The following is a 13122-nucleotide window of genomic DNA, read 5'->3' as shown; positions in this document are numbered from 1 at the left end:
GACCACCTGTTGTGCACATAATTTGCATGGGTACTGTTAAACTTTAAAATTATTTACTTGGGTAGGTACACGTTGCAGCAATGATCATTAAACTCTGGGTCTCATTTAGAAACAATTGTCAAAAGGAATCACAAAGTCTCCATAGATCTCTTAGCATTCCTGCCACTACATATAAATGGGGACTGCAGGAAAATGTCAGCTATGTTGAGTGTGACAACAATACAGTGAAGTAATTAGCAAGTATAGCCATTATTTATTTAAATTAGCGGCAGGCGTAGCAGCGGTCTCCACACCGCTTGCCAACTTGGCTGGGCAGCAACAAATGTGGGGGAATAAACAATGCTGTTCTGACAGAGACAAGTATACGGTTTAATGACAGAAGCAGCGCAGCGTATATCTTATTACAAATCATGGCCCGGAATCATTTATCAACCTGCTCCGCCAGTTTTTCCGTTGATTTTGATCTGTGGCCTCACATTTTACCTCTAATAGGATAACATTTCCAGCTTTGCGGAGTAAAACAGTTAAGACTACAGAGAAAGCACACTTTACAATTCCAGCCTTTTGGATGTTACTTGAAAGAACACCAGAGGGCAATAACTGCTAGAAAATCATCACTTCTCAAGCACAATCCTGTTTATGTACAAAGTCTTGTCAGTTTTTGTGATTTGATGAAGTGAAATTCTGCGTGACTAGACTGTGCACTACAGTAGTACTCGAGTTGGTCCCAAACATATTCACAACCGGCTTTTTTACATAACAAGACATTGAAATGAAGGTTCAAAGTTTTAACTATAGAAAAACTAAGAATACCAGTATATATTCAGAACACATAAGGAAATCAGCAAAATCTACCAGCAAGATAAAGATAAAGTAACCAAAATTTGGAGACACAAAGTGTACACTAATTAGCATACAGGGACATGGGAATCCTGCAGATGATCTCCCTGGGAAAATACTCTTTAACCCATAGAGGAAGCATGCACAATATTTTTTGTAATATTTTTACAAACTGAACTGAAAAAGTAATTGGTTAGTTTCACACAAGTGACCTGACCAACCTAAACGTTAAGTAGCTGGAACGGAGCTCAGTCATTCGGACCAGCACACGCAACAAGTTTGGCTGATGAAAGCTGTTTGTGAGCAACTGGCAATAGAGAGAACAAATTAGTTTATTTCAACACAACTGCCTACCAAAGTTTATGTAAAATTGATCAATACTTTAAGCAATAATCAAATGTAGTTTTAAAACACTCAATGCTAATGAGAAAATTATTCAAATAGGTCTTCCAGGATGAGAAAAGTAAAACCGCACCTCTTTTAGCCATCTGTTCCTTCTGGAATAGATATTCTGGTTTGGTCTTAATCCGGCATCATGTCATTAGGCTTCCTGTAGGTCATGCTTGATGTCAAGGGGGCTGTCTTACAAGGCAGCTAAAGAGGCATGGTTTTCCTTATCCCATCCTGGAAAACCTATTTTCCCAGAAAATGAAATCACAGCATGCCTGCATGGACTTCTACTCCTCTCCATGCAGGCATTCTTTGATTTCATGGATCAAATGTATATGCATGGGGTACCTGTAGGGCTAAAGGACCTGTGATGATGTCAGCCAAAGGAGGCCACGCCCCCTCGACTCGCTATAGATATCCCTAGATACCAGGTAAAATTATAAAGTTGATTATATGGGGATCTGAGGGAAACTTTTTTAAGCTAAAAGAAGGGTGTTAGTTGGTCAATAGGACTCTATGGGAATGTGCCACTAGATGCATTTGTGAAAAGTGTAGTGACAGGTTCTCTTTAATTAAAAAAAAAAAAAAAAGAAAGAAAGGAAGGAAGAAGAAAAAAAAATTTAACTCCTCATGTGAATGATGAAACCAGAAGTAGTAAAGTGGGCGAGTAGAAGATTACTAGAGTGCAGAAGGTGTTCAACTAGTGTAAAAGGCACAAAGGCATATTATTCATCAAGTGATGATACAAAATAACACGCTACAGAGACTGTCCCTTCTCACAGACACAAGAACACAATTTAATGACAGAACCAGCGCATGCACATAGCTTATTACACATAATGGCCCCAAATCATTTAGAAATCTAGCCCTACAGAATATAATTTTGAAAACATTTTCAGCTTTGTGGAACAAAACAGTAAGCATGACAAAAGAGACCACACTTTACAACGGCAGCTCATTGGGTGTTACTTGTAACAACTTGTAAGGGAATGTACCTCTGTTCAGTGGGCAGAGTGGGCTGGCATTACTGTCCATCGCACAATTCTATGCAAGACAGGGCCTAGTTCTTACCCAGTCTTCCTCATGTATCTGGAGGCACTGGAGGGGTTTCATCATGTGAGAAATAATCCCCAATGGCTGCAACTTTCAGTGGGATTGATGGATATAAAGATGGAGGTTCTCTGTCAGTCAGTAGCACAAATTAGAATCTGTCCCTCTATTCAGGGGCATTAGCCACATGGAAACCTGAGAATCTGCTTGTTTTATTTGACTTGCTCATCACAAGCATAAGGTGTTCTTTTGCTACACCGGGGTGCAGAAGCCCTTATCACAGTTATCATATAGAGATCGGCTTCTGTCACCATTATTAAAGGCTTCAATGCAAAAGGTAAGTGCAGTTTATGTAAAAGAAATGCAGAGCTAGATATACAATATCGTCAGGTAAGGGGTACAGAAATAGAAAGTTGTGTTTCTACTCAAGGCTGCTTTATAAACAGCAATGCATATGTAAGTTACAATACACAACCAAGTAATTCTAGTTTTTCTGGGTTACAGGTGAGCACAAGAGTTTTTACTAAAAAAGAAAGCAGTAGAGTAAAAAAAAAAAAAAACACAAATTAGCATGCTGCTTCAGAAATATTTTTAAGCTGAAAAAAAGTCAAAACTAAATTGCGAAATGTACCTATAATGGGAATTGTAACCTCCAAATTACAACCGGGCCATTGAAATTTAGTCAAGATAAAGAATGAGCATGTGCAAATGCTGTTTTGTCAAGGAGAATTTTATAGGGAATACATTGTGTGTTATTCCACCTTTTAATGTCCTTCAGCCATGAATAAAGAACATTAAAGTGAAAACACATGAAGTATTAACTACCAAGTTGTTCAATGCAAATCTTACTTAATATAAATGAAAACCTAGGTCCCTCTGCCAAGCCACTCTGTTTCTGTCCTTGATCTATTTCAAAATGTTAATGGCACAGGACTGTGACTAATGATAATTTCTTCCTATGCGGAAATGAAAGCCAATATTGCAGAATAATGGTAACGCAAGATCTGCACAAGCTTTGTTATTGAGGGATCATCAGGAAAGAGATCTGATCTTTACCTAGATGAAACAGAAAACAAAAAGACAAACAACTTTTCAAAAGTAGACAGAAAGGGTCCACCAAAAATTAAATGAAAAAATGAGGACTCTCATGGGCAACACTAAAGTACCAGTTTAACATACCCATAAAGAATGAAAGAGGTTTTTCAAGGTATCATTGAAAACCCTCTGGGGGTGGGGGTTCCCAAAAAATATAGGGAAATAAAAAGTTGCTTAACCTGCTTTGGCTCCAGATGCTCGTCCCATATTCTCCACTAGTGGCTCAGAAGCTAGCTAGAAGTTCCTGGGACCATGGTTCACCCACTTTGGCCAGTGAGTACACCAAGGGCCCTCTTTTTAAGAATATTTCATGTTAGAATACATAGAGACACTTTGGCTTTCCTTCTGATATAAAAGAAAGTGACATCGAATGGTCCAGCTTTGGTGCCAGTGTTGATGCTCAGGAGACCAGTACGTTGCAGGGGCAGAGTTTGAGAAGCCTAAATCATGTGGTTTTCCAGAGTATTCCACTTAAGCAGAGAAAGCAGTCAAAGAACAGGGCAGCACATTATATGCCTGCAATTTTATCAATGCCCTACTATCCCCATAATTCTGCTAGGAACCATACTTTACCAGGACCATTCTCATAACCATAGTGGTAGTCAATACATTCAGTACATTCACAATGTTCAGTGGGATATTGAGTCCCACTGTGAAAACATACAATGTCAGAAGCATTTTTACTCTATCCATCTAAATGGGAAAGGGTAAACATTTAGACTTATTTCATATTGTGAAATCGTACGCATTATTACATTGGGGCTCATGGACACATGAGAGATATATGCCCTTGATGAGCTAATAACCTTACTGTAAGTGCATATTTTGCAACCTATGGTGGCGAGATTAAGAAACAGTGAGGGCACTTTGAGAACAATAGATTGTTCCATTTAGAAAAACAAAACACAAAGCTATAACCACATGACAGAAAGAGTAAGTGTTTGAAAAACAATAAAAAGTGATTTAGTGGCATTAATAAAAGGCTGCAAGAACCAGCATGTTGCCATTAAAGTAATTAATAGGTCATAAAAACGGTGAAATGAAAAGTGAGGAGCGCCTCTGTTAAAGTAGCTTTCTGGGTTTGTGACCTTATTGACGGAAGCAAGTGCCTGACTTCCTCCAACACAAACTCGCAGCGGCCCAGTGCGTACAGGACCCATGATGATATTCTGATGAATGTGTCATTAGCAGAAGTGACTATGAAGCCGGCACTCTGGCACTGATTACCTCCTCATCCACAAAAACAATAACATGCTAAGAAAAAAGGGGTATTATCAGGCACAGCAACTAATTTAGTCCACAGTAAACTTAATTGAAATACTTATTGGTTGTAAAGTGTGCTGGGATCTAAAATATGCTTGTATTGTTCAGACAAGACTTAAAAACTCTTGATGTAGTCTACGGATGAACAGAGTAAGGAACAACTGCAAAGAGTTTGTATGTTCTCTCCGTGTTTGCGTGGGTTTCCTCCGGGTCCTCCCGGTTTCCTCCCACACTCCAAAACATACTGGTAGGTTGATTAGATTGTCAGCCCCATTGGGGACAGGGACTGATTTGGCAAGTTCTGTGCAGTGCTGCATAATCTGTGTGCCCTATATAAAGGATTTATCATTATTATTAAAGACTCCAGAAGTAAAGGCAGAGATATCTGTAGCTCTTACAAAAAGAGACACCAAAACATAGATTGCAGTAAGTTTTTAATTATTTATTTATTTTTTTTAAAGGGGGGGGAGGCTCAATAAATATTCTGTCCAAAACGTTGAGGGTACTCTCGACAAGCTTTTCATGCTTATTAAAGAACCAAATGGCCGGAGATTCTAAGGGCTCTTGCAACACTATCATTATGAAATAAACGGGTCTGTATATATTGAGTACTTTTTTTTATGGATGTGTAACGGAAGATAATGAAAGGTAAATCTACGCTCCCTTGTTAAGATGGACAACATGAACAGCATAAAGACATTACTATTTGTACCAGTGACCCAGTGTTATGTGGCATATTATAGGATGAGGGATGGTATCAATTATGGTGCTGGTCATACATACAATACATAATAGTTGTATTATGCAAGTAGAAGCAAGGCATCATTATTAATTATTATGAGGATTATCAGGAGCTGGTGGATTTAATCCATAGAGCCTTGTTTCTTACCAAAGAGTTTTTATTTTTCATTGACCAATTGCTGTGTATTTCTTTAAATGCAACCATCTGAAGAAAATGAGAGAATGTGGCCCATTACACAAAAATTAATAGGTGAAAAAGTTTTGTTAGCATCTTCAATGGTGACGCCTTAAAAAACAACTTACCTTAAAGGGAACCTGTCAGCAGTGACCTAATAAACCACTTCCAGTATGTTGCCAAGCAGCTGAACACCTTCCAAATTGAAGTTTCCTTCATGACCCAGTGTAGTGGCATTGTGCAGAAAATCAATTTTGAAGTGAGATTTAAACCGGTTGTATAAAGTCAAGGAGGCGGAGATTTTAACACTGAAGTCAAGCTCTTTCTTTCTCAGAAAGCCCCCTTCATTGTAATTGATGGTTCTGCATCCAGAGACATCACTAACCAGATCTCCTGAAGTCTGATGCATGATGTCAATCACAGAGGAGGAGGTATTCAGAGCTCCACACCTGGACTTCAGTGTTAAACTCTCTTCCTCCTTGTCTTTATAACACCAATTTACTCACTTCAAAGTTGATTTTCTAGATGATGCTACCACACTGGACCTTGAATGAAACAAAAAGTTTGAACATATATTGTTAGGGGTTTATTAGGCCAATTGGTCCCCTTTAAAAGCAAGTTTCCTACTTTAAGTTATTCAGTATATGTATATATATATATGTATATATACACACACATAATGATAAATAAATATTATTAGTGTATATAAGAACATAGCAAGTTATTACTAAATCAATTAGTTAAGCCCAATTCGCCCCTTTGTCCGGACTTCCATTATTATCTTCCATCCCAAAAACTATATAACTATTATAACGGAAAGATTCGACTAAAGGATTGTTTAAAAATGTCCCTCTTGCACCACTTCAGTTAGGTTTCTGTTATTTGAGCAGCATAATTGTCATCTCAATTAAAAGAAGCGGTGTAAAGGGACTCTAACCAAAAGCATTAAAGTCCACCAAAATCAATGAACATTTTAACAGATCCATCACAATGGAAGATCGATTGAAGGTGGGAATGCAGGTGTGAACTGAGCAGATGCGGAATTTCTATTTTCTTACAATACTATATTTCAATTTCTTTTGAATCACCTACTGCCAGCAGATGAGACTACATATTGCATGTAATAGGTAAAACTGAAGTGCCTGATAGCCACAAAATCCTCTTTTAAGAAGTTATGGGGCATTTGGAAAAAGAGGTTGGACCAGGAGTCCTGCACATTGATGAGTTGTAGAATAAGTCTGACCACAGTTGATTAACAATTAGCATTTGGGTTCTACTATCAAGTACATTAAGATGGACAGTGATAGGGTAATGTGAAGTGACTGACACTACAAATAGCAGTGATATCTCTTTAAACATGGTGGAACTTGCTGCTGAATTTAAGCGTTAAAAGTACTTTGCAACTTCTGAAAAGTGAAAGAATGATACATTACTGAACATGTACTTCTCAGCATGCACTGTGTACAATAGGGGACAGATTTGCTCAAATATTCATGACTTTTTGTTAAAGTTGCCGCTTAAACGTAAAGTACTCAGAAATCCTGCATAATGGTCTTAATGATACCATTGAGCAGTTTAAATTGAAATTACACAGTGCTTGAAATAACACAGTGACAGCACTTCTCATAAATTACTCTCTAAACATCACACATAAAGGGGACATTTTTATTATTGTGCCACCAAAATCTGTAAATTACAGTTTCCCTTATTATGGCCAAAACTGTGATTAAGCAGATTTTAAACTAATTGATTGACCTCCTATTAGAGAACATTTTATTGTAAGCATATGAATAGTTCTGCTCTTAGTGCTATTCACTGCAAAGCTTGGTGTAAGAGCAAATATTTCAGATTTTATTGTAGACCTTTTTATATATATATATTCATAAAAAATACCTGCGCTTGGGCAATACAAGTCTCAATCCCAAAGGTCACAGGTCAAGGAAATATCAAAACCAGGGGTTAATGGGCATGGGTAAACGAATATAAGGAGGGGTAAGAAAATCAAGTCAACTACTCCAGTGTGCCAATGTTCAGTCCAAAAGTTATGGTAGGACCTCAAAGAAGTCACTGGCCATAAAGTTTCTTTAAGTTCACCCTCCCCCAATAGAAGTGTTAGAAATAAATCTTTATTTATATGGAGCTGTCATATTTTTACATACTATGGACTACATATGCAAACAAAATAAGCTATAGGAAAAATAAATGCCGGTCTAATGAATATGTCATAGATAACTTGAGGTCGGACATTTCCTTTAAAATGAGAATACCCCTTTAAGACCCCCTTCAAGTGTTTTCTGGCTCATTAACATCATATCACTAATACGGTAATATTATGATTATCCGTGTTGTATGATAAGCTCCACTGTATATGTCCTGTATGTTGTAGAGAAAGAGCACTAAATGCATCAGTTGCGCTCTATTTTCACATTCAATTACCTCAACTACTTTTGTAATACAATTCATCAAGTTCTGGACCAAAGTAAGAAAAGACTACACTTCAGAGTACCATGCACAGACCAATGAAAAATCAATTGTGACAGCAACACTCCATATAAAATCAATTAATTCTTTGATATTGTATATGCTGTACTGGCAGAATGAATGGAGTAATAATTAAATATCATGTTAACAGTTAAACAACAGAGAAAAGTTCTAACATGTCTGCCATTCATTGAGTATCACAAGAAATGCTGCTGGCTTATAAAAGTGCAAAAAAAAAAAAACTCTGGTCTTTTGATGCCAAACAGGGCATCATTTAACCTTGTACTCATCTTCTCATAATGCTGTCTTTGGAAACAAGACAACTGGCTGGAGTCTGCTCTTTTAATCTTTTAGAAAGAGTCTGAACTTCTATCATTCATATTTTTATGTGCCAGGTACTTGAAAACCAAATGCGCAGAATAAAAGGAGAAAAAAAAATACAATAAAAAGTCAAATTGAAAGTCACCAAGTGTAGGGAGCCCACTTTCATCTACTATTGATAACTTTGGCATTTGCTTATTACAATCATTTCCAAAATGAAGTTAATTCAGTTATTCTCACAATGAATAATGATGAGGATTTCAGATCCATGACATAGCGTACCAGACACAAAGAGCGTGGGTGTAGAATGTAGTGGACAAAGTGAATTATGTGGCCCTTTTTTGGATATTGCTGAGACCAAATTTACTGTTTGGCAGCATGCTGGCTCAGTGGTTAGCTGTTCAATGCTGAAACACAGGGCTTACACCTACATACAGATTCTCCTGTGTTTTCTCCCACAATCCAAAAACATGCTGGTTGATAGCTTTCATCCAATAGCCATCTCTCCCAAGTCCGTGTCACATATGCACAAGTATATTGAATGGTAGAAAGTATTGTGGCAGAAGTTTATTTCCCAATCATAAAAGGATGGGGCAGTTAAATTCCAACTTTCCTAATCTTTATCTCTCGCAACATCATTAGATGATAAGAACATCCAGATGCTTTTCAGGCAGGGCTGCACATCACTAAACAAGTTGCTTAGCTGGAGCTTAGAAAGACAGGCAATGGTGGTTATAGGCGGTGGTCAATTTAGTATTCAATAGTAGTTTGCATTTAAAACATTTTTCCACCATAAACATTTCAGCCCCAGTAAGAGATCAGCAGTTAGAAAATATCCAAGGTCAGGTAATAATGCTTCTTTTACATCAAAGGCTATCATCATAATGTGACCATGGTCAAGCTACATAAACCATTGTAACAATTTAACAAGAAGTCATTTCTACTAATATGACCAAACCTTCTCTCATGTTTGCAAAAACAGCCTCCACAAGTAAATGCAAAACAATCCGTAGCCCTTTTAGGAAAAATATGACGTTACAAAACTTTGGTCACTGAACCAACATCAGGTTTACCAATATTTGGCATACATTCTATTCTTGTTCTTTATAAAAGGTGCCCTTAAAAGAAAATCTACCATCAAAATCTATCATGACAAACCAGGGACACTTACTCATACAGCCAGTCACTGTGACTGTGGAAACCTTCTTATACTTGTTATCCATGGCCTTCTTCCTTCTAAAATCAACTGACAAAATTGTGCTAATGAGCCCAAAGGGCTCTGGGGACATTACCAGAGTGTTCAGTGCTGCACATAACAGACTGTTAAAATGAGCATATAACATGTCTCCCCCAACCCTTGCTCTCTCCCTCATCTCTCTGCCTGTGGAAGAAGTGTCCCTGGTTCATTGTGCTTGATATTCATGGTAGATTTCCTTCAAAGGTGGCGTTTCTTGTGACAGATATAAATGAAACGAGATCTTCTAGTAAACCTATACCACACCACATTTTGGGCGACTGATGTTTACAATAAGCAATCACCAAAACATCATAGATATTTCCTGACACACAGTTGCCTATTTCTCATATGTTTCTTTCCAAGTCCTTTGCCTCTACCTGAATAGATTTTTGGTACACTAAATCCAAGTCTCCTGCATTACACGGGGTGTCTTGGAATTAAAAGAAATATGACTGGGGAGCTGTTAAAAGAATAAACCTCGTATAATCACCTCATCCGGCGCTCCCATTCACCCACTTCTTCACCCATCACTTCCGTTCTCCGTTTGTATAGGCCAGCGGTGATGGTCATGATATCACTGTCAGCGAGTATAAGAGATTTATTCTTTTTAAAGCCCTCTAAGTCATATATTATTTTTTGTTTTATTCCCTTTTATACTCCTTTAATACCTATAGATTACTATCATCATAGTGTTTAACTATGAGCTTAAGTCACTTATTGAAGTAGTTAGAATGCTACATAATTATTTTGAGGTATACCGAATGTATACCTCAAATGGAAGAAAAAGAAACTAAATAAAAAACAGACAATAAGAACTATGCTATTTTGAGGCAAAGGGCAATCAGCATATACTGTAGACATAAAAATATTTAGTATGGAGTATGGCATTCCTTAATGTTTTTATAGCTTTCATTATTGTTGTGTTGCTTTATTCTAATAGTCATTAGATACCAAGATGGATTTTATATCAATACATTTGACTAACTTTGATATAGATTTAAAATTAAGTCATTTATTGTTGCATTGTTTGCTTGCAGCATAATCCCATTGTGTAAAGTTGCCAAGAAATTACTCGGACTAATGAATTGACTATGTAAGAACCCTAAAAATAATGTGGCGTTGTCAGAGCAAAGATGCGCTGAAGGTCGTTCCACACAAGCCAATATGGATGACAGCATCAGGAGCATATGGCTCTGCAATAAATTCACCTCTGACAATCTGGGAGAGCAGCAAGTTGTTGCCTAGACGGTAATATAACTTCAGCTGCAGATTCCTGTGAAAGCATGTTTAGCATTCCTCAGGAAACAGAACATATTTCATGTGTATTACATTCCACTTTGTTTATGTGCTGGTGGAGTGACTAGAAAAACTTACTACATAGCAGGGCTCGCAGAAAGCCTTCTTGTCCACAGCGTAAAACGGCTGTCCACGGAGCTTGCTATTGCAGGTCATGCAGGTGAAACACTCAACGTGAAACACTTGGTCCATAGCTGTGCATCCAGTGCCTTCTCCTACAACATTTTCCCCACAGCGAGAACAGCGACCTAAAACAGAAGAATCTTTATTGGTCTTTGTTAACTTAAAAATCGAGCTAAAACAGCCAGACACCTACAGTACAGTTCCTCCATTTTGCACTGCCCTTTAGTGCCATAACAGAAAGGTCCAAGCTACATTTGGATTGACTGTGGGTCTGCATCTGCATTTGAGTACAGGACAAGAGAACCACAATCTGGTAAAAATGGGAATCTATATAGTATATAGCTCCAACATGTCCTAAAGCTCTGTACAAAGAGGATTCCCAATCACTATCTTTTCCTTATACTAGAAACCAAGAATATAACTGTAAGGCCAATTTTAAAGAAAGCTAAAAATTCTTTAGTAGAGTTTGTCCTTGTGAGGGATGAATCCAACGCTTACCTAAGTCTAAAGGAGATCTACCACCAAGATTAAAGACTTTATATAAATGAGCCTGAGGGGCTCCAGGCTCCATCAACACCTGGCTTCATCAGGAGCCTGGAGCTCCTCAGGCTCATTTGCATACAGTCCTTTATCCTGATGCAAATATGCTTTCCAGGGTGTTAAATGCAAAACAATGCCTCCTTTTGCTTCCTTGAAAGGCAGCCTCCTTAACACCACGTATGACCTTCAAGAAGTCTAATAACATGATGTGGGATTAAGCCAAACTAGTATATCGAAACACTGCTGTCTACGGTTGGGTGTCTGATCCCCCTGGAATAGATATACTGGTTTGGCTTAATCCCACATCATGTTTAGCTTAATCCCAAATCATGTTAGCTCCCTAGTGGAGCATCTATGGCTTCCACAGATGCATATAAGGCGGCCTTATTTGGCAAACACTCCATAAGGAGAACTCTTACCTTCTGACCCGAAGTTTAATCTCGTTATAAGACTGTATAAGATAAAACTGATATGGCTATTAGAAGTGGTGTCACATCAAGAAAATGATTATCTATGATTATCTATGTAGGTGCTGCTCCAAGTCTGCTGGAGGAAGCCATAGGAATTGTAGTACTACTTGGTAGCCATCCCCAATACAGAGGGGGGTCTAGAAAGGAAACACCTCTATGCTGAATGTCTGTGCCCTAATTGGGTATAGAGACCATGCTCCAACCAGTTTCTTTTATCCAAATAAATTTTGAAAGGCGAGTTTCCTATCAAAGGCAATGTAATTGTGTAACACATGTTGGCTGAGAACTTGGCTTTGAGAAATGTCTTATGGTCCGAGGCTCACAATAAACTCAATTTGAACATTTTTTTTTTTGCTTACGTCAATAATAATAGAACTGCATGCTTAACATTAAACTTTCTATTTAAAGGTTTGCTACAAGTTCTTATTTAATATAGCTGATGTTATTTCATTAGCACATAACTGCATTACACCATTGGCTTCTATTACTGGTGATTTACTAAGTTAGTAAGCCCATGATGTTTGTAGCCTGTAGCACTGATGGGTATTTTGACCAAGCAAGCAGAGGAAAGGCACCAGCTTGTAACATGTTACTGCAGTTACTTTAGAAGAAAATATTGTAAGAACATGTAGTTGTCCAAGGCAGGGAGCAGCATTACTGGCACAATGAATTGTCATATGATAGCAAGAAATAAGACAAGCTGGTGCCTCTCATTTGATTAGAATGTAATCCTACATAAACACAAATATGTAGTAAGATATGACAAAGCTGCTAATCCTCTAATAGTGAATTATTTTGGGATCATATTTATTTCATGTGTTTTGGGGTACATACGGTTATGAGAAAAAGTACATCCTAAGAATTCTATTTTATATTTTTATGTATCAGGAAATAATAACACAAATAATAAGTAAATATAATCTCAAATGTACACCACCGTACAACAGATTCCATGACATTATTTAACAAAACCGCTGTTTATCCACAGGAAGTAAGCAATGAAGTTTTCTGTTGAAAGGCAGCAAGCAAGAGATCTAGAAAACAGTGGGGAAACTGATACAGAAAGTACCTTATATACTCGAGTATAAGCCTAGTTTTTC

The 13122-nt window shown here is 37.7% G+C and overlaps 1 protein-coding gene across 7 annotated transcripts in view; it reads right to left on the bottom strand.

Annotated features, from left to right (window-relative positions):
- The window catches only part of LPP (LIM domain containing preferred translocation partner in lipoma), a 175503-nt gene that overhangs the window by 22406 nt on the left and 139975 nt on the right, over window positions 1-13122 (bottom strand). For all 7 annotated transcript variants that reach the window (XM_072142548.1, XM_072142549.1, XM_072142552.1 and 4 more), the window contains one exon: window positions 10968-11137. In XM_072142548.1, coding sequence (XP_071998649.1) covers window positions 10968-11137 — 170 coding nt within the window. The remainder of the gene's footprint in view (window positions 1-10967; window positions 11138-13122) is intronic.

Source organism: Engystomops pustulosus, chromosome 3 (genome assembly GCF_040894005.1).
Source record: "Engystomops pustulosus chromosome 3, aEngPut4.maternal, whole genome shotgun sequence".
Classification (NCBI taxonomy): domain Eukaryota; kingdom Metazoa; phylum Chordata; class Amphibia; order Anura; family Leptodactylidae; genus Engystomops; species Engystomops pustulosus.
The sequence above is the reverse complement of the archived record's forward strand: the minus strand, read 5'-3'. Positions and strand labels throughout refer to the sequence as shown.